This window comes from Syngnathus acus, chromosome 10, assembly GCF_901709675.1.
Source record: "Syngnathus acus chromosome 10, fSynAcu1.2, whole genome shotgun sequence".
In the NCBI taxonomy this organism is placed as follows: domain Eukaryota; kingdom Metazoa; phylum Chordata; class Actinopteri; order Syngnathiformes; family Syngnathidae; genus Syngnathus; species Syngnathus acus.
In genome coordinates, this window is record NC_051095.1 from 99649 (window position 1) to 120322 (window position 20674).

The 20674-nt window shown below is 57.7% G+C and overlaps 2 protein-coding genes across 3 annotated transcripts; one reads left to right on the forward strand and one right to left on the reverse strand.

Annotated features, from left to right (window-relative positions):
• Window positions 1-122: 122 nt before the first annotated feature.
• Window positions 123-2821, reverse strand: LOC119129634 (FH1/FH2 domain-containing protein 1-like). Its single transcript, XM_037262988.1, has 8 exons — window positions 2240-2821; window positions 2044-2178; window positions 1785-1967; window positions 1596-1715; window positions 1082-1509; window positions 832-1018; window positions 560-668; window positions 123-484 (listed from the first exon to the last, which is right to left on the reverse strand). Exons 1-8 carry the CDS (start codon window positions 2819-2821, stop codon window positions 456-458), a joined length of 1773 nt encoding a protein of 590 aa, XP_037118883.1. The 3' UTR covers window positions 123-455.
• Window positions 2822-5091: 2270 nt separating this feature from the next.
• On the forward strand, window positions 5092-18486 carry trpc5a (transient receptor potential cation channel, subfamily C, member 5a). 2 transcript variants are annotated; one of them, XM_037261803.1, is made up of 17 exons: window positions 5092-5605; window positions 10935-11054; window positions 11127-11480; window positions 11557-11673; window positions 11802-11864; window positions 11954-12091; window positions 12174-12380; window positions 12611-12748; window positions 12866-13064; window positions 13140-13279; window positions 13536-13736; window positions 13889-14010; window positions 14647-14842; window positions 14931-15140; window positions 15417-15458; window positions 15615-15704; window positions 16044-18486. In XM_037261803.1, exons 2-17 carry the CDS (start codon window positions 11022-11024, stop codon window positions 16968-16970), a joined length of 3177 nt encoding a protein of 1058 aa, XP_037117698.1. In that variant the 5' UTR covers window positions 5092-5605; window positions 10935-11021; the 3' UTR covers window positions 16971-18486. The 2 variants fall into 2 exon arrangements, with proteins under 2 accessions (XP_037117698.1, XP_037117697.1); XM_037261802.1 differs by having other exon boundaries at window positions 11013-11054.
• The last annotated feature ends 2188 nt before the right edge of the window (window positions 18487-20674 follow it).

Here is a 20674-nt window from a genome sequence, read left to right on the forward strand (position 1 = left end):
GCACATGTAGAGCAAGCCATCCGTCTGCACGTGATCTGTCTTCATAAATGTCAAGCGCAAAAGTCGTCGTGGCTCGCAAAAGGCTACCTCTCGCACCCAGACAAAACGTATCTTGCCGCCACCTCGCTCGACACATTTTATTTCAAAACGGGATTGAAGCGCCAACAAACGGAGCTGACGAGACCGGCCGAGTCATTCCCCCAAAATGGACGCCAGACCAACGGTCGGCGGCACGCAAGATGATTCAAGACGTTGTTTGAGCTTCTTCTCCTGCCGATGGGTCACGTGACCACGCCAGCGTGTCCCTCGTATGTTCTTTGACTGGAGTGGGTCACCGGTGGCGCCCTCCCCAAAGCGCAAGAGGACAAATGAGAACGATGCAGACGTGGCTCTGAGAGCGCCGTTCATACTTTGTGCTCGTACCAAACCGCAGGCGCTCTTCATGGGCGGCGGGCTTAGCGCTTGCAGCTCGTCCACACCGGACCTGGCTCGCACGCAAAAACCCATTTGGTTTGGTCGGTGGGGAAAGCAGACTTAAAGTGTAGCGTCACGGCCTCACCTCGGAGGCTGGAGATCCTCTCGCGGCGCAGAGGTACAGTCCCGTCGGGCCCGGAGGCGGACTGGGGTCTTCTCAGCACCTCCTCCAGCATAGAATGTTGCTCGCTTTGCTAGTGGAGCGGTACGGAGCCTGTCAGCCGCCGCTTTGCTTGCCCACCGCAGCCGCCGCTTTGCTTGCCCCCGCCGCGGCCCCCGCCGCGGCCCCCGCCGCGGCCCCCGTCGCAGCCCCCGCCGCAGCCCCCGCCGCAGCCCCGCTTTGTTAGCCGTACGTACCTCGGTGCGAGACGGCGGACTTTTGGCCCTTTGGCTTCTGGCGGCACGCTCTTTCTGGCGGAGGAGCGTCTGCTGAGCGGCCCGAAACTCCAGGGAGAAGTTGCTGATGGTTCTGCAGAAGTCCTGCGCTCTGGTTTCTCGCGCCATGGCTCTGGAGTAGCCCAGGAAGAGGAGGAAGGAGTGGAACCTGCACAAATGCGCTGGCTAGAAGGCAGGTCTCTCATAGGGTCGCCGCCAGCAAGCAACCAACCTGTTGGTCACCCGACGGTGAACAGCCCTCAGGGCCTCGGTCCTGTCGGCGCGCTCTTTCAGAAGATTTGGCAGCCGGCGGCGGAGCTCCGAACGGTGATCCAAAAGCGTGGTCATCTGCTCCCACGAGCCCTCGGACAGGGCTTCCAGGTGCTCCAGGTTGGCTCGGACCAGCAAGTAGTCACACTGCAAACACGCAGAAGCGAAGCGCTCGACCCGCTCCAACTTTGGACGGCCCGATGGGTCGGGGAGGGAACGCCGCTGCACCTTGCCGGCTTTGCTGACCGCGCTCAGGTCCGAGTAGAGGTCCGAGGAGTGCGGGTAGAGCTGCAGCACGAGCGCGCAAACGTGGTGCAGAAGAGGTTGGCGGCAATGCGTGTCCCGCACTTGAGAAAGCTTGCCCAAGTAGCTCAACTCGAAGCCCCGGGCCTGGGCCGCAACGGCGAGCAGATGAGCAGAGCTGCTGACGGGCCGAGGGAGGTCGCCGCCTGTCCGCAAGCAAGGCGAGCGCTCACCTCGCATCCGTTGAGAACGTTACCCACGGCTAACACCGTCGCCAAAACGTGTCTGAAGGCCTGGCTGGCGAGCAGCTGCTCCATGGCCTGCTTCAGGTAGAAGAGGGGCTTGGCGATCTCCTAACGAACGGGTGGGCCGGCCGTTCACGCCAGAGCTCCGAGACGAGGCCGGGAACGCCGGTCGCTCACCTGCTCCAAGGAGTCGTAATCCAGCACAAAGGCCCACAGCTGAAGCCTGGAGCCCAGGTGAGGGATCTCCCCCAGAGCCAGCAGGCAGAGGTCGGCCGGGGCCAGGCAGAGGTCGGCGTGGCGCCCTTTGGCCTCCTTGATCAGACGAAGCTCCTCCTCGGTCGGGATCAGCGTTTGAAGGCGCTGCAGAGCAGAGCAGAGCAGAGCAGAGCAGAGCAGAGCAGAGAAGAAGAGGAGAAGTGAATGAGCGGGGCAGTACCCGAATGTCCTCGCGGTCCAGGACGCTGCCGTCCATGCTGAAAATGGCGGGAGGGAGGAGGTGCTGTGGAGGCAGGCCGCTCAAGGTAATGCTGATGTTGTTACTCCTCGCCAGCCCCAGCACCGAAACACGTTTCTGGGTTGCGAGGCAGAAGCTCAAGTGGATGTACTCACGGACGGACGTGGACTCTTCTTACCCCTCGTCCGGCGGCCAAAGGAGCCGAGCTCTTGCCCTTGCGTTCAAACAGGAAGGCCAGTCGCGCCGTATCCAGTCGGACCGGCTCCAGGAGGCTCCAGATGCTCCGTGTTCCGAAGCGAGTCCTCCTGGGAAGCGGCGGCACGCTCTGCAGTGGCTGCCAGTGGAGCTTCAGGGTGGCGTTTTTAACGGGGGAGACCTCCAGAGGAGGTGGGAGTGGAGGAGGCGCTAAGACGCCACAGGAGCCTTCCTCGCCCCAGGCCCTGCCCGAGTGGCTCGCTGCGTCCACTTGCAGGTCTTCCTCATCCCAAAGGTCGGTGAAGTCCAGCGCGTCCAGGCGGAGACGAGCGGCGGCTCGGAGCGGCCATGCTTGCGGCCATGCTTGCGGCCAGGCTTGCGGCCAGGCTTGCGGCCAGGCTTGCGGCCAGGCTTGCGGCCAGGCTTGCGGCCAGGCTTGCGGCCAGGCTTGCGGCCAGGCTTGCGGCCAGGCTTGCGGCCAGGCTTGCGGCCAGGCTCGCTCAGAGTCCCTGCTCGGAGAGATGTCCTCCTCGCGCTTGTCCCCGCTTTGCTGCGACTCCTTCATGATGTCACGCGTGTTCACGTGAGCGCGGCCTGGTGCTCGCCTGTCTTGTCACGTCTCTCCAGACACCCTGAACCTCCAGAGCTTCTGCTCAACCCGGACTGTGCCTCTGTTGAGGCAAGGTCCAGCGAGTCGTGCGTCTGGAAAAGCCCCGAGGACACGCTCCACTGGCTGGATGGCCTTCTATCTGAGAGGTGGAGCCTATGTATCGGTGGAGTTTATCTGAGCCGCGCCCTTTGCCTCCATTTCCTTATCGGATGGCCATCTCCTGTTTGGACTGAATTGCACGCAGGCTCAAACCTCTCCCAGATGCTGTCCACAGCCTCTTGCATCTCACACTTAGGACAAAATGCCATCTCGCTATTTGTAGTGGCATTGTTGCATTTCAGCAAGAAAGGTTCACAAGAGAAGACAGACGTGAGTTGGTGGTGTTCCCCGGGCTTATTTGCACGGTCGGCTTGCAGACGTAATGAGGTCCCTCGCTCGCTCGCTCGCCTGCGAATCCCTTCCTTCCATTTGATTCTCAGTCGTTTGGGAGCTCTGTCTGGAGGAACACAAAATGCTTTGGTCCAGGGCTTTGACGTGGTCAACCTCGTAAGCTTGCCTTGTTGGCTTGTATGCAGTTGTGCAAAGTCGTTGCAGCGGCATCGGAATCAAATCATAAAACAACCCGTAAGCGCAGACGTCGTCGTCGCCGCCGCGTGCTTTTCAAAGCCCACTGGCCATGTTTCACTTTTTGTTGATTATGGCGGCGCCATGTGGATAAAAGCGCTAGTGCGTTGCCTCAAGTCGACCACATTTCCCCATCCACCCTACGAGTGCCGGCGCGGCAATAGCACCGATTTGGTGAATCCAATTGTGCCCAAACAATATCATATAGAGTGGGTGAAAAAACAATCAAAACACTGCGAACACAACACGTCCGGCATCGGTCGCGCTCGAGACGAAGGGTGCAGTCGCACTTCTCTTCCCGCCGTGAGAGATCGTAAACATGGCTACAAAGAAGTCCAACGTGAGGCTTCGTTAGTGGTGGATGGAACACGCTTTAAAGAGCAGGAGGGAGAACGACGGATTCCTTTTTCGACAGCACTGTACTTCTTCTTCTTCTTCTTCACTCGCCGTAACAACCGACACTTCCGTATTCCCCGTCACCTGACCAACACTAACCAATCAGGAGCTAGTGGTTTCGGCAGCTGCAAGAAAATGATTGACACTCTTACTCATGAGTAAGAGTGTCAATCATTTTCAAACATAAATGGAGATGTATATTTCAACAAATGAACTCAATTTTCATACATTTCTGAACCTTACTAAATAGGCTGAACTTGAGAGCGTGAATCAAAGGCAAAGGCCATAGCTGCAGCTATCGAATGAAAGAAACACATTGTTTCGAGGCACGAAAGTGGCAATGGTGTTTCCAGTACGGCGACGGAACACAACAAGGAGCGCTTCTTAAATCCCATTTTGTGCAGAGCAAGAGGACCGAATGCACCGCCGTGTCCAGGTGTGGACATGACGGCCCGGCAGTGGCGTAGCCAAGCCGGGGCGAGCCGGGGCGGCGCCCCGGTTCGGACTCCCTGCGCCCCGGTTGAAAAAAATCGAGCTTTTTCGATTCTTCATTTTCATGCCGTTTTTTTCTTTCGGTCTTGCGCGAATGTGCTTGCGCTATTCTATGTGCGCGATGTTATCCATTCACCGTTTGCCTCCCGGACCCGGATGTTGTTTTAGCGATCAGCGAACGGCGTGGGTGATGTTCGATTTTTTTTCCTGTGGGCGCGCGCCCCTACTGGAGAAATTCCTGGCTACGCCACTGCGGCCCGGGTACCGCGCTAACTCACTATTTAGAACTTCAGTCATATTGAAATCATAAAAAGTACACATTTATTTGTTCACGTTTGAATCGCGATCATCAGAAATTTGGTCTTTAATAAAAGCGGTACAAGCGGTATAGAAAATGGGGGGATGGATGGATGGATGGATGGATGGTTATTATTTGGCGCTCTCTCCACCAGTTGACGACCGCCTTGTTCAGGGCCGGCCCTGCGATGTGTGCGTGCGCGCGTGTTTTGAAGAAATGGGAGGAGGGGGCGGTACGTATGCAACACACTGGTGCGTGATCTTGCCCGCAGCACCACCAGCAGCACCAGCACCAGCACCAGCACCGGCACCAGCAGCAGCAGCAGCAGCAGCAACAGCAACAGCAGCAGCAACAGCAGCAGCAACAGCAGCAGCATCGCTACCAGGCGCAGCAGCGGCAGCAGCAGCAGCAGCAGCATCGCTACCAGGCGCAGTAGAGGCAGCAGCAGCAGCGGCGGCGGGAGCAGCAGCAGCGGTGGCGGCAGCGGCGGCAGCAGCACAGACGTTCTCTTTGGAATAGCGGGAATGGGCCGTCATCACCTGTAGCTGCTGCACGCCGCTTCCCGACACACGCATGCGCGCACCGACGCTTCCCCTGCCCCAACGCACAGAAAGGATGGCACGCGCCGAGCGACAGACGCGGCTGCGGCCGAGTCCCCAGCACCGAGAACCGCTCCGTCCCCGTCCAGGCGGCGCGGCCCGGACGAGCTGATCCCGCGGAAAGCAAGAGGAAAGGGGCGTGGGGGAGGAGCGGGGCGGCGGTGTGTGTGTGTGCGTGCGTGTGTGTGCGTGCGTTAGGAGCTCCCGCGGGAAGGAGAGACGTACGGACAGACAGAGACACTCTGGGGAAGGAAGCTAAGCGACGCACGTCAGGCGCAAGGTACCAGAAGGGACTCATTTGGAGGATATTTACATGCCTCTCGCCAACAGGTAAGACAACTTTCCTCCCCCTCGAACCTGATCAATTTATGGTCCGCGTATGTCAAGCGGACGCGGACGCAAGTAGCCCGATGCATGCTAGCGCTTTCCCAAAAGCAACGGGGCTCGCGCGTGTGATGAGAAAGTGTTGGCTTCAGCGCAGAGGTAGGCGAGTGGGTGCTCGAGCAGGCGGGCGGGCGGGCGGTTGGGCGCTCGGGGGGTGGCTACTCCACGCCCCGCTCCATGCGAGGGGCGCTGCGGAGTTTGCGTGGGTCTTGGCGGGTTTTGCGCGCGAGATGGCGGTGGAGCAAGCTGGTGCGCGGCGCGGCGCGGCCACTGCAGTCGACATCAGCGCGCGCGTCAGCGCTTGTGCACGAGGGGGGCAGGCACACGCAGATGATGGATGGCGCTGCAGAACCAGCGTCTTGGTTGCACGTGAAACACTTAGTCAGCCCCCCCCCCATAAAATATTCTTCTCCACCTGCTCTTAACACGCATGCGCAGTGCCCCAGCCGCGAAATGGCTCGTTCCAAAAGGAAGACGCGGTCTTTACGGTCTTGTTCACATTCAGTGGCTTCGTCGAAAAGGATCAAGGCCTTCGTTTTGGAAAAGCGATCAGCCTCGACAAATATTGCTAGATCACTGTTTCAAAATGCTCATGTCAGCAGTATTGATGTACAACATCAGATATGAATGATGGACGAGCTCTTACTTGGCTTCACTCCAAAAGGTTTACGTCGGTCGTAATGCTCCGGACCCTTGTTGATGTACATGGTAGATAGTGCATGGACGGGCCCGAACGGAAGGAATGGACGGGAAATGGCAAGTCCGTTGCTTCCTGCTTTGGGAGCCTGCTGTGATGCGATGCGATGCAACGCGACGCGACGCATTGCTATGTTTTCCTTCCTATTTTGAGAGCACCTTCTTGGAAAGGCGGGCGAGCGCAGCTCGGCAGAAAGTCTCAAATGTGCTTTTTTGCTGAGTGACCTGCGCGGGTTGAAGGCTCCCTCCGGCCTCCTTTCCTCTCGTACACTTTCTGCCTTTTGCGATTTGGCAGCTGGCTGGAGAGCAGAGAGAGGATGGGTTTGCGCCGTTTCCCTGGGCGGCACTTTTTGCGGCATGCACGCGGCCTCCTTCCTGTTTGGTTTTGACGAACCCTCCTTCCATCTCTTCTTGCAAACGCTCACGGTTTCTCCCGGGTCTAAGCCAATTCCCTCATCCGTTACTTTGGCAGCCGCCACGCGACCGTGCACGCGACTTTCTTTCTTTCTTTCTTTCTTTCTTTCTTTCTTTCTTTCTTTCTTTCTTTCTTTCTTTCTTTCTTTCTGTCTGTCTGTCTGTCTGTCTGTCTGTCTGTCTGTCTGTCTGTCTGTCTGTCTGTCTGTCTGTCTGTCTGTCTGTCTGTCTGTCTGCCTGCCTGCCTGCCTGCCTGCCTGCCTGCCTGCCTGTCTGTCTGTCTGTCTGTCCTGCCTGCCTGCCTGTCTGTCTGTCTGTCTGTCTGTCTGCCTGCCTGCCTGCCTGTCTGTCTGTCTGTCTGTCTGTCTGTCTGTCTGCCTGCCTGCCTGTCTGCCTGTCTGTCTGTCTGTCTGTCTGTCTGTCTGTCTGTCTTTCAGCCCACCGTGGCTGAAGGCGGCTGCACGCGGTCCGCATCGCCCCGTGGCTGATGGTAAACGGGTTCAGATGGAGGTTAAGCTGGTTTCATCGCGCCGTCGCCTGCCGCCTCCTCACTCCACTTTTGCTCCCCTTCCGCATCGCTGTCGGGAAGCATTAGCTAATTTGATTTTGAAGCAGAAAATATGGTGGCCATCAGGACGGCCGCAAGTGTCATTAGGCGTCGAGTGGGACCGCGGGGTACTTGCGTCACGACCCGAAGATTCCGGACCCGCTTGCGACGACAATAAACGCGCTGTCACTTTCACCGCCTCAAAAATATGACTTTTGGCCAATACTGCTTAGAAACGATTAGTCTTTTCATGGGGAGTTTTATGTGTGTGTGTGTGGGGGGGGGGGGGGGGGGGGGCGTTTGGCTTCTGCGGCGGTTCGTCGGTCCCGCAGCTAATGGACTTCTGTAATCAAGCGATGCCGCTCTATCAGTGATGTCACGCTCGCCATGCGCCGCCTCCGCGAGGACGATCAAAGTCAAATTTCGCAGTGAACAGACATCGATGCAGCAAAGAATAAAATAAAATACAGCCTCGTTAAGACACAAGCCTGCGATCACATCACGGCCGAGGGGACGGAGGATTTTGCCAAACAACCTTTGAGCAAGCCCGTGAAAGTGGAAGTGCAGACCCCAATTGGATCGTGTCTCAGAAGAGAAAGGAGCATGAGGGAACCATTTCCAAAACGGCAAAATTCAAAGTGTTGCTTTTGCAAAGCTTTCAAAGTCCGCACGAAGCGGCGGGCTGTGCGTCGTTAACATAACGTGTGACCCCCAGGGGGCGCTTGCCGCATATCATCCTTTACGACGCTGGCGTGCTGCCATTTCCTCAAGAGGGATCAATGAGAGTGTCCGCCTCAAGGGCGGCAAGGACAAAAAAAAAATCTCAAACTCATTTCATCATCGACCTGTGAAGTCGGAAGACTTCAGCGCCACATTTTGCTCGGTTCAATTGCAATTTTGTACGCTAGATGTTGCTTATGGGGGGGGTCAGAGCCTTCTTTTCCCCAAGCTCACGAGTGCAAACGCCGTGTGTGAAGTAAGAGGTCAGCTTTGAGGAACAGGCAGCGCTCGTTAAGTTGATGAGGCAAAGCGCCACGAGTGGCGAGACGGCATCCGGCCCAGCGGCGGCCTCGGGCCCGCCCGTGTTGGGACTCGGCACGGAGATTGCAATTTTGGCAACCTTGGCAATCTTGGCAACCTTGGCTCCTTCATGGTTTGCTCTCGCCGGCGTGAGCGTCAAGCTACTTGGCCCTACTCGGTCCTCGACCCCTCCCGGCGGCTCCACTGACGACCGGGTTCCAGTTTGATGTCACGTTTCACTTGAACATGTCAGCGTACGTCGGGCAAGTAATGAGCGAGGCTTATTCGACTCCACTTCCTCCATGAAGGCTTCTTTCATGTTTCATTTCCTCGTCCTTTTGAGTCTCGGGCCAATCCCAGATGCAAGGTTTTGGCCACTTTGCGATCTAGCGAAGGACACGTTTGGATGTCTGTGGACGTCACCACGAGAAGTCCACGTTCTTGACGCCAGCGGTGCTTGTGGAATCAATTGCCCGTCGTAGCTCGCAGTCCAGCTTAATGTGTCCACTCTGTCCGAGTGAAATAGCAATCGAGTCTTGTCAGACACGGGCGGCTGCTAACCGTTGCTAAATCGAGGTGCGCTCAAGGGGCGGGGATGTCCGTCCATCCATCCGCCCGTCCGCCCGCCCTTCCGTCCATGTCACCCATCCATCCGTCCATCCATTTCCTCCAACCGTCTGTCCGTCAATCCATCGAGCGCTGGCGTTTGGAGCCGTGACCTCACGCTCCGGGGGTCAGACTCGGACAACGAGCCGCGGAGCCACTATGAGGCGTTTCGACGCTCAACCGGGCAAAGTGTTAAGACGTCGCCACGGAGACCAACGTAGAGTCTCGCTTCCGCTCGCGTAGGAGCGTCACGAAGGGAAGCGGCTGCCATTCGGGGCCGAGAGGAGGCGAAACGCGATGCGCTCTTTGGTCCTTCTTGTCGTCCATCACAGTGAGCTGCACCGTGACATTTCATTTAGGCCAGAGGAGGCAAATCAATATCCCACGCTTGAAGCCCACCCGCTAGCATAAGGAGGAATTGAGAAGACGTTTCTGCAGCCTCCACAGCAAAAGAACAAGAGCGGGAGCGAGTTGAAGGGAAAAGCAGCTCCAATTGTGTTGAAAAGGCAAAAAAGCTGAGGGAGGGAGGGAGTTAGAGAGCAAATCTTTGGCTGATAAAAGGTTGCCATCAATTGGGAGGGAGGAAGGAAGGAAGGAAGGAGGGAGGGAAGGAAGGAAGGAAGGAAGGAAGGAAGGAAGGAAGGAAGGAGGGAAGGAAGCAAGGAAGCAAGGAAGCAAGGAAGCGAGGGAGGAAGGAAGGAAGGAAGGAAGGAAGGAAGGAAGGAAGGAAGGAAGGAAGGAAGGAAGGAAGGAAGGTTGACTCAAGAGGCGGTAGCTTGACGGAACGGCACAATATCTGCAAGTGGCCTCAGAGGCAGAGTGACAACGGGGAGGTAAAGGGAAGTGAGGAAGGGAAGAGGGACAAAGACGACGACGTGCTAACGGTGAAGGTGGGAGAGCACGGCTGACACCTGCCAGTCACATTCGGGGAAGGAGGCAGGAAGGTCAGAAATGCGCCGGTCAACGGGTCACCGCTCGCTTTGCAGCGCTACTGATGGTCAGGAGCGCCTCGGGGTTCCGTGTCTTGCCATGGATCCGACCTGCGCCCTCTGGGTCGAGAACCCAGCACACTCACTCAACTCGGCAAAGAGGAAGCCCCCCCAAAGCAGAGTGTTGGCAGCGGCTGGGGTTGCGCTGTCTTCACTGGCGTCGGCGGCCCCGTCCGTCTCCCCAAATGCCTTGCGCTTCTAAATTTAGAGCGTTACGCAACAAAAAGGTTGCATCATCGGGTAACACACTTTCTGGATTGGCTCGCTTTCCCTCAGCCCTTTTCATCTGCTAAAGATGTTTGTTTGTCAGCCTCAAGCAAAGGTCACAAGTAGAGGACGCCATTGTTTTTATTTATTCACTTGCCATTTGTCATCTCGGGCGGGACAGAGGACAGACGGGACACTTGGCGGACTGACTTGTCAAGCGAGCGCTATTTGGAGGCGCGAATGGCGTAGGTTGGAAGCAAAGAGCCTTTGAGCGACTGCCGCTTTGGTGCCGAGCTATGGGGAGGGAGGGCCAGCTCGGGGGAAGCGAGCGGTGGGGGGGCTTCAGGTGTAGCTTTTGCTCGTCAAGTGCGGGACAGACACCGCGAGAGGTCTACGGAGCCCAGGCAGATGAGCGGTCCAAAGGGCCCAGCCAGGCAGATGAGCGGTCCAAAGGGCCCAGCCAGGCAGATGAGCGGTCCAGAGGGCGAGGCCAGCTCAAAAAATGTGTCACATCTCAACAGGTGCAAGTTGCAAAAAACAAAGCCAAAAGCCTCACGCGCACCAGCCTGCTTCTGCACAAACGCTGGGCAAGCGACACTCCCTTGCGCAGCCACGTAAAGCCTCGGGTGCCGATCCGTATTCTACTCCTCTGGAGCCAACGCGCACGTTTGCGGCGTCCGGGACGAGACGGGAAGGCGTCCACGACAGGCGCGTGACCTACTCGAGTTGCCCGACTTGTTCCAAGCTAGAGAAGCCAAATGACTTTTGGAGCTTCTTGCTTTTCTTGCACGGACAGCACGAGGGACTCGCTGGGCACCGACGTCGCCGAGCGTGTGTGGGGAGTCACCGGTTCGGTGTCTTGTCTCCCCGCCAGATCGTCCAAATGAATCCCATGACTCAGCTCTACTACAAGAAGGTGAGGACCGGCCGGCTAGCCTTCCGGCTAGCCAGCCAGCCAGCCAGCTGATGCAGTTTGTCTTCCCTCAAGGCGACGTACTCGCCGTACCGCGACCGCATCCCGCTGCAGATCGTGCGGGCCGAGGTGGAGCTGTCGGCAGAGGAACGCGCCTACCTGACGGCGGTGGAGAAGGGCGACTACGCCGGCGTCAAACACGCGCTCCGTGAGGCCGAAGTCTACTACAACATGGACGTCAACTGTCTGGACCCACTGGGCCGCAGCGCACTGCTCATCGCCATCGAGAATGAGAACCTGGAGATCATGGAGCTGCTCCTGGACCACGGCATCCACACCGGCGATGCCCTGCTCTACGCCATCCGCAAGGAGGTGGTGGGCGCCGTGGAGCTGCTGCTGTCGCACCGCCGGCCCAGCGGCGAGAAACAGGTGCCCGTTGACCCGGTGCGGAGAGGACAAAAAACACAAAATGGCAAAAACAGCAACTTTGGCGTGTTCCGGGCAGGTTCCCTCGCTGATGATGGACAGCCAGTTTTCGGAGTTCACCCCCGACATCACTCCCATCATGTTGGCCGCGCACACCAACAACTACGAGATCATCAAGCTGCTGGTGCAGAGGAAGGTAAGCAACGGCCAGCGCGTGGGCCGAGCGGCGGGCATCCCTTTGGGCCGAGCGGCGGGCATCCCTTTGGGCCGAGCGGCGGGCATCCCTTTGACCGGCGCGCCTCTCCTCTCCCGCCCTCCTGGTAGGTGACCATTCCCAGGCCGCACCAGATCCGATGCGACTGCGTGGAGTGCGTCTCCAGTTCGGAGGTGCCCCGAGTCGCGAGCGGCGCAGCGTTCCAAAATTGCCAAAGTTGCCAGGCCACGCACGGCATCCACGCGTCCCGTCTGGTCCGCAGGTGGACAGCCTGCGGCACTCGCGCTCTCGACTCAACATCTACAAGGCCTTGGCGTCGCCGTCGCTCATTGCGCTGTCCAGCGAGGACCCCATCCTGACCGCCTTCCGACTGGGCTGGGAACTTAAGGAACTCAGCAAGGTCCGCCTTGTTTTGTAGCCAATTGCTGGCAAAATTCAATTGTGCCAAGTTGAGCTTCCTGTCTCCCCGGCCGGCCGGGCAGGTGGAGAACGAGTTCCGCCAGGAGTACGAGGAGCTGTCGCAACAGTGCAAGCGTTTTGCCAAAGACCTTCTGGACCAGGCCAGGAGTTCCAGAGAGCTGGAGACCATCTTGAACCACCGGGACAGCGACCAGAGCGAGGAGCTGGACCCCCGACAGTGCCACGACCTGGCCAAGCTCAAGCTGGCCATCAAATACCACCAAAAGGAGGTACGGCGGCCCAAAGAGGCCAATCGCTCTGGGGATGGCCCTATTGCCATCTTGCCTTGTGGCACGGACAGCTTTCCTTTGTTGCCTCGGTTCGATTTTGCAAACAGTTCTTTCTCCCGCGTGTCTTTGTATTGCGGATGCACGTGTTGGTTCACACGACGTCTCCGAGGAACGTCTTTGCGTGCGTCCGCCCGCTCATCCGTCGGTGACCAGTCCGTCTGTCTCGGCAGTTTGTGGCGCAACCCAACTGCCAGCAGCTGTTGGCGACACTGTGGTACGACGGCTTCCCGGGCTGGAGGCGGCGCCACTGGGCGGTCAAGCTGGTCACCTGCTTCATCATCGGACTCCTGTTTCCCGTCTTCTCGTTGGTACGCGGCGGCGGGGCGCTTTGCGGGCGTAGGAACGGGGTGCCCCCGTCTCCTCGCCCACGTCTTCTCGCCCACGTCTCTCGGCTCTTTCTTTCTTTCTTTCTTTCTTTCTTGCAGATCTACCTGTTGGCTCCCAAAGGCGCGCTGGGGCGCTTCATCAAGAAGCCCTTCATCAAGTTCATCTGTCACACGGCGTCCTACCTGACCTTCCTCTTCCTGCTCCTGCTGGCCTCGCAGCACATCGCCCGCACCAACCTGCACATGCAGGGCCCGCCGCCCACCGTGGTGGAGTGGATGATTCTGCCGTGGGTGCTGGGTACGCTAAGCCTAACCCAGCGACCTTTGTTCAAAATGTCAAGAAACCGTCTGCGTGTGTGTGCGCGCACTTTAGGATTCATCTGGGCAGAGATCAAAGAGATGTGGGACGGAGGCTTCACAGAGTACATCCACGACTGGTGGAACCTGATGGACTTTGCCATGAACTCCCTCTACCTGGCCACCATCTCACTGAAGATCGTGGCCTACGTCAAGGTAATGCCGAGCGTCAGGCGGGCGGGCGTCGTCAAGGTACTTTAAGAACGTCCGCCAGCAAACGAGAGCGTGCTCGCTCACCAGACGCTGAGCCATCTGCGGCATCTGTGAGATGCTGACGGACAGCCCGCCGGCCCGCCTACCCTAACCTCCCTCCCTCCCTCCCACACACCCGCGCACAGCCTTTCCACAAAATGCGTACGTCCACCCGGTCTGGCGTTTCCTTCCGTGCGCTTGACTTTTCTCTCTCGGCCAGTACAACTCATCTCGGCCCCGGGAGGAGTGGGAGATGTGGCACCCGACGCTCATCGCAGAGGCTCTGTTCGCCATCGCCAACATCTTCAGCTCGCTGCGACTCATCTCGCTCTTCACCGCCAACTCGCACCTCGGGCCCCTGCAGATCTCCCTGGGCAGGATGCTGCTGGACATCCTCAAGTTCCTCTTCATCTACTGCCTGGTAATGCCTGGTAGTGACACCGTTCTGGCCAAGGCTGCGTCACGTGCCGAAAATGATCCTGGGGTGGGGGGGGGGTTGACAGTTGGCGTCTTTGGGCAGTGGCGTGCAAAGGGCGCTGAGCAGGCAATTTGGTGATTCCCCCCCCCACACAGGTGCTGCTCGCCTTCGCCAACGGCCTGAACCAGCTCTACTTCTACTACGAGACCACGGCCTCGGAAGAGCCCAACAACTGCAAGGGCATCCGCTGCGAGCGTCAGAACAACGCCTTCTCCACGTAAGTGGCCGTTCCCGCGATGGCCTGCTTTGGCTTTGGATGGTTTGGTGTGCAAAAGCGAGAGAACGTTGCGCTCGCGACTGCCCCCGCCCGCGCCTCATCTGTCCATCACGCCGCATCAATGCGTCGGCGTGTTTGACACCGCCGTGCGAGGCGAGGCGTCTGCGCGAGGCGCGTGTGTGGAGGCGGCAAAACAACTGGCTCGGGAACATCTTCGCCATGACTGACAGATGACCGTTGGCGCCGCCAGGGGGGGGGGGGGGGGCTCGGTAACTGAGTAAACGGCGAGTCGTCACGTGGTGTCTTTCTCGCTTTGCAGTAACGATGCTCTGTCGCCTCCCCTCCTCATTTACACTCTGGCCGAGCGGGTCGGCACGGAATGAATGTCGCTGTTGAATATTTGATGCATCAAATAGGTATATCAGCTTTGCTGGCCGCTTCGTCAAAGTTTCGACAAAAGAGCGGAACTCTTTCTCCGGCTCCAGCTCAGTCATAAATTTCGGAGGGAGCGCTGGCTTTTCCAGAGCAGCGTACGCGGTCCAGATGGGGCCGGTCGGGCTTTGCGCATTGGCAAAGCAAAGCACCGCGTGAGCGGTGAGCTGGCATTGGCAGCTTGTTCTCCACGTCCGCCTCCAGGCTCTTTGAGACTCTGCAGTCGCTCTTCTGGTCAATATTTGGTCTGCTCAACCTCTACGTCACCAACGTGAAAGCCCGCCACGAGTTCACTGAGTTTGTGGGCGCCACCATGTTTGGGACGTACAACGTGATCTCGCTGGTGGTTCTCCTCAACATGCTCATCGCCATGATGAACAACTCGTACCAGCTCATCGCCGTGAGTGCCGCCGCCGCTGCTGCTTTTTGACCTCGCCTGCCTGCCTGCCTGCCTGCCTGATGCCTGCCGCTTGCCTCCGGCCCATCAGGACCACGCTGACATTGAGTGGAAGTTTGCTCGCACAAAGCTGTGGATGAGCTACTTTGACGAAGGAGGAACGCTGCCGCCCCCGTTCAACATCGTTCCCAGCCCCAAGTCCGTCTGGTACCTGCTCATGTGGCTCCACAACAAGCTGTGCGGCCGAGGCCGGCCGCCCGGGGATGACCCACACAAGTGCGAGAACCTGCGAGAGTTCACGGTGAGTGGACCCGAGGCTGAGCGTGTCGCTAAGGAGGAGACCTCCGCTCGCTGACACACGCATGCACGCACGCACGCACGCACGCACACACACACACACACACTGACGCACTTGCTGAGTTACGTAAGACGAGCAGCCCACATAAGTTAAGAGCGCCGACCGTGTTTCTAAATTCAATCCATCGGTGCATGCCAGAACCGCCTGGGCTCAAACTGAAAATGTCAGTCCCTAATTATTTGGACTTGTCCCCCCCACACCCTCTCTCCCTCTCCGTAGGAGCGTCACGCCGACAGTCTGATACAGAACCAGCATTACCAGGTGTGTAAGCCGGGTTTCCACAAAGAGGACCGACACCAAACGCTGGTTTGGGGTATCTGACACCCACGGATTCTCGCAGCCGCCCGGACGGGCTTTGTAGCCAATCTCGGCCCAAGGTGCTTCCGTGGGGTTCCGCTAAAGCGCCCTTTTCAACAGGAGGTGATCCGAAACCTGGTGAAGAGATACGTGGCTGCCATGATCCGCAGCGCCAAGACGGACGAGGGCCTGACGGAGGAGAACTTCAAGGTGGGTGGACCCGGGCGGCCGTATTTATCTGGTGGATCCATCATCCTGATCCGACCGCACGAGGAATTTTTCTTGACGGATCTTTGGCATAGCGAGCGGCCGGCCACTTCTTAGGTTCCCGTCATCTTTGGCGGAGAGAAGTCAGGACAGTTTGGAAAGCACACTGTGCTGGAAACCTCCTCCTGCTGACCCCCTCCACCTGCTCCTGCTCCTGCTCCGTTTTTAACCTTTGAAAGCCGAGTTCTCTTCACTGTGCAAAGGACTGTGTGCAAACTGCTGAGGATGCATCGAAAGCGCCTGCAGGCTCTTCATCAATCAACATTTTGGCTTTGTTTCCAGGAGCTCAAGCAGGACATCTCCAGTTTCCGTTACGAGGTCCTGGATCTCCTGGGCAACCGGCGTCCTCCTCGCCGACACTACTCCTCCTCCAGCGACATGGCACGAGACGACGGCGGCGACGTGGCCTCGGAGGACGACAGCGAGCCGGGCGACCGGAGGGCAAAGGGCGTCAGCTTCACCGTGCCGCTGGAGGAGGAGGACGATTGCCGGCCGGCGCCCGCGCTCGGCGTCTCCGCCTTGGTACGCTCCATTTCCGGGATGAACCGGGTGGGGGAGGGGGCGTTGGAGGAGGGCCTGGCGGAGGAGGGGGAAGAGAAACCCAAGAGCAACGGGCTGAAGACCGCGGCGCTCCCGCCTTCCGGCACCCTAGCGTCGCCGTGGTTCTCGTCCTCGCTCTCCACCTCGCTGGCTCGCACCAAGAGCCGGCTGCAGCGTCTGCCAGTGGCGGCCAAGACGGACTCCTTCAAACGCCTCTCGGTGCTCTTCTCCCGCTCCAAGCGCTCGGCCCTGCCCCTGCGCTCGCTGCCCCTGCGCTCGCCGCCCTCCTACACCATCTCCGACGGGCTGCTCCTCCCGCGGGGGGGCCGCTCCGACTCGGGACCGGAGCGCGTGAGCGAGACCCGTCTGAACCGGGTGGGCCGAACAAACGGACGCGACGCGCTCCTGACGCTGCCCCCGCCTCCGCCTTGTCCCTGCCAGTCGCTGCACTGCGCGTCCAACATGTCCGAGTCCAGCTCGCGTCTTTTGGACTCCAGCGAGGACATTTTCCAAGGTGGCGGCGGCGGCGGCGGCGGAGTGGAGGCGGCGGGCGACGGGGGTGACAGCGGAGGGCTGATGATGATGATGGGCGGCTGGGTGGGACCCTGCGACGACGTCGCGGAGGACGGCCGCGAGGTCGCGGAGGACTCGGTCAGCACGCAGCTCTAGAACCGGGACGGACGGGGCTTTCGTTTCTTTTCCGCTCTGACGGCCGAGGCTGGATTGGCGAGTGCCCGCTTCCCGTTTGGCAGTGATCAGCGCGAAGTTGAGCGAGGCGCCCGCGCACACGTCAGACGCGCACGCAGCGCGCTGCTTTTTCCCTCGTCTGCCTGCGGCGGGTGTTTTGCCGACGCCTTTCTCTGCGTACTTTGACGATAGCCGATCCTATCTTTTGCTGCCACGGACAGATGTCACGCAAGTCTGAGCGACTCCAATATGGGAATCCACGCAATTTGCGCTTTTCTTTTGTTTTCTCTGAAGTCCAAACGGTCGCCGCGTTTGCGTCGCTCGGGCCTTTGCGAGAAGCCGTGGTTTTGCCCCGGTTTGTGCGTTTGTCGTCCGTCTCGGGTAGTCCCGAAAAAGTCCAGACGTCCCGCGTTGGAGCTCCGCGGAGCGTGCATGTTTCACCGACGCTCGCGAGGTCGCTTGGCTTTGTTTGGCGGGCACGGAAGACTCGAAATGGGCACGAAAGGCCGGCGCGTTTCAAAAGGAAGGCGGCCATGTTTTTTAAAGCCAGTGCAAGAGCAAGCGAGCCGCTCACCGACTTGCTAATCGTGCACGTGCTCGCTCAATCATCTTCTCTTGGTTTGGGCGGCTCGCTCATGTTTCCCTTTGCTAAACGGCGGCGCATCCCTCCCTCCCTCCCTCCCTCCCTCCCTCCCTCCCTCCCTCCCTCCATCCATCCAACCAACACCCATGGCCCGAGCCGAGAGCTTTTTTAGGAAGGTGCGCCGTATCCACCGTAACGACCAGGACGGGGCCGTTTTCCCTTTAAGCACTTTGGCGGCCGCCAGTACCTGGACCACTTTGAACGTAGCCCCAAGAGACAAAAGGAGAAGGACAAAGGAAGCCCTCAAACCTCTTGCCAAGGAACCACCTTCTACCCCACTTATGCCAGTAATAATGACGCTAATCATCACAATAATAATAATAACAACAACAACAATAAGAGGCCTCGTCTGGTTTGCTTCTTTGCCTCCAAGATTCAGTTCTTCCTTGACTTTGTCCCACTTGGAGCTGCTCAATAAATCCACCGTGTTGGACTTGGACAGGAAGTGACGGTGCTGACGCACGCGCAGCCGCTGGATGGACGCACGCACGCGCAGCCACCGCCACCAGAGACTTTTTGTCTTTTTATTATATTTTTGTTTTTGGGCGACTCATGGAAAACATTTCCCTTGTTTCAATGTTTTTACCAGTCCAGCAGGACGGGCACACCGACTTATTAGGCATGTTTGATCAATGGCATTCCAACACACACGCGCATGCGCGCACACGCACGCACACAGTGTTTCCGCCGCATCGCAACGATATGGTTTGACGATCAATCGATCGGACCTTGACAATCACCATAAGGACCGGCGGGCCAACATCACGCCTCTTAGCAAACATAGAATTCCCCCCCCCCCCACCAATGAATTCTGAACACAATTATTGACAAGTATTGATCACCGTAGAAGCTCCTTTGATCAGTGAACGCAAGTTCAGATAAATCATTCGGATGGGCCAATATCAATAATGGCAGGCTGACTCCCTGAGGCATGTGTGTGAGTGGGGCTCATCAGCCTTTCGAGACAAGACTTATCTCCTCCAGTCACACACACACACACACACACACACACACGTGCGCACGCACGCAAACACACATTTAGACAGCAGTGTCTCTTGACAGAGAGGTTTCATCATGATTTATTCACACAAATACATGTGTGGCCACTGTCATGCACACACGCATACACGCACACACACACACACACACACACACACAGACAATACCACTACAAGATTTATGTTCCTACAACAGGAAAAACAAGGACAAACTCACAGGGGACACTAATAACCACAAAGTGTGTGTGTGTGTGCGTGCGTGCGTGCGTGCATACAGGAGGCTTACTACAAATGATTCCGTAGTGCGGCATTTTAAGTGGCACTTCAGGTGTCAAACAATTGTTGTCCAACAGAATAGCTCTCGCACACACGCTCACGGCAGACAGGCCCGCCCGGCCGGACATGCACGCACGCACACAGAGGACAGGTCGCCCGCCCTCTTCACCCTCCACACAGATTTTCAGCTTTGACACTGGGAGGGGGTTTTTCCCCGTGAATGAATGTACGATTGAGGTTTTTTTTTGCAGAAGCTGGCGCACGTTGTTAATTCTTGAATAAAGGCATCATTGCTTGCTTTTGTATTTTGTTATGTACAAATACATGAAAACCTTCACAGCTTAGCCTTTCAGTGTGCTAGCTAAAAAGCTAACACTGAATAGCCATTAGGCACGGGCTGAACACAAATGCGCAGAAATCATACAACAGTCGTACTACAACTACTATTAGCTTACGAGCGAGCGAGCGCGCGCTCTGTCTTATGGAGGAAAATGGATGTTGTGTGACAAAAAGTGTCCAACTCATTTTGTCACGGAACGGACGGAGCAGGTCGACCAAATGCAGCTTGGACCAGGGTTTATTGGAGAACAAACTAATAGACTCGGCAAACTGACATGACTTAACAAACAAAACCAACAACAGGACTGACCGACAAAGATGTGCACCAAAAAGTCATGAAGACATTAAGACGACAACACACACAATGATCCGACGAGGGCGGGGCAGACAGTACTTATATACACGACAGGTAACAAGAGGCAGGTGAGAATAATCCAACTAATCATGGGCACACAGGAGGGGAGGGGCGAGCACACAGACAGAAACCATGACAACAAGCACGGAGTGGAACGGCTGGGGACGAGACGTGACACATTTGGATTCTATTGAATTGTGTGTACGGAGCAAGAAAAAGATTGTGAGGATCAACAAAGTCCGTTTGGACGCATCTCTTTGTAGCTAATGTACGGCGGGCGGCCCGGTGGGCTAATGCGCCAGCTTCAGCGATTCAAAGGGCTTTGTTGGCAGAGTGCCCGAGCGAGGCTAACGCCGGCCGGCCGGCCGGCCAGCCAGCACCTCGCGCCACCGTCGGAAGCTCTTTCTGCCGGCCTCCGCGTGATGCTCCTATTGCCAAGGGACAAAAGCTCCTGCGTGGGCCGCGCTACTGAATAGGAACCGGTCGGCCGACTCTCATCTTTCCAGCTCCCCTCCGCCGACTCAGTGTCAGCTTTTGCGATGAGACGCACACTCATCGGCCGCCAGCCGGCTGTTCTTTTGGCATTGTCTCCCGAAGCGGAGCACGCTTGACAATGGTTAACTCATACTATTTGATACGTCTCATTTTAGATCAGGGACGTCTCGCCATGTTGCGACTCGTGTGCGAGACAAGACAAGAATGTGTGGAAAACAAAGAAAGCCCAAAGTTGAGGATCATTCTGTGCTTAAAAAGAAGACAATGAGTCGACGACAAAGCAGAACCCATTGACGCAAAAGCCCATCTAGGCCGCAGTCAACGTTGCTAGCTAATTTCATGCGGGCTAACGCTGCTGGTTAGAACAAGCGGCAGTCCCATCACAGGTCACGAGGGTTGTATTGTACAAAAGACGAGCCACGTCACGAGCACGTTCGGACGCGGGCTGCGCTCAAAAGCCAGCTGACTATTGGCCAGCTCGCTATGCTGAGCCAAGCATACATGCCATTTCAAGTCACAGATGCAACACTGTCCAATCGTGGGCAAAAATAATCACGTTGACAATTTGCATTGGCATAGC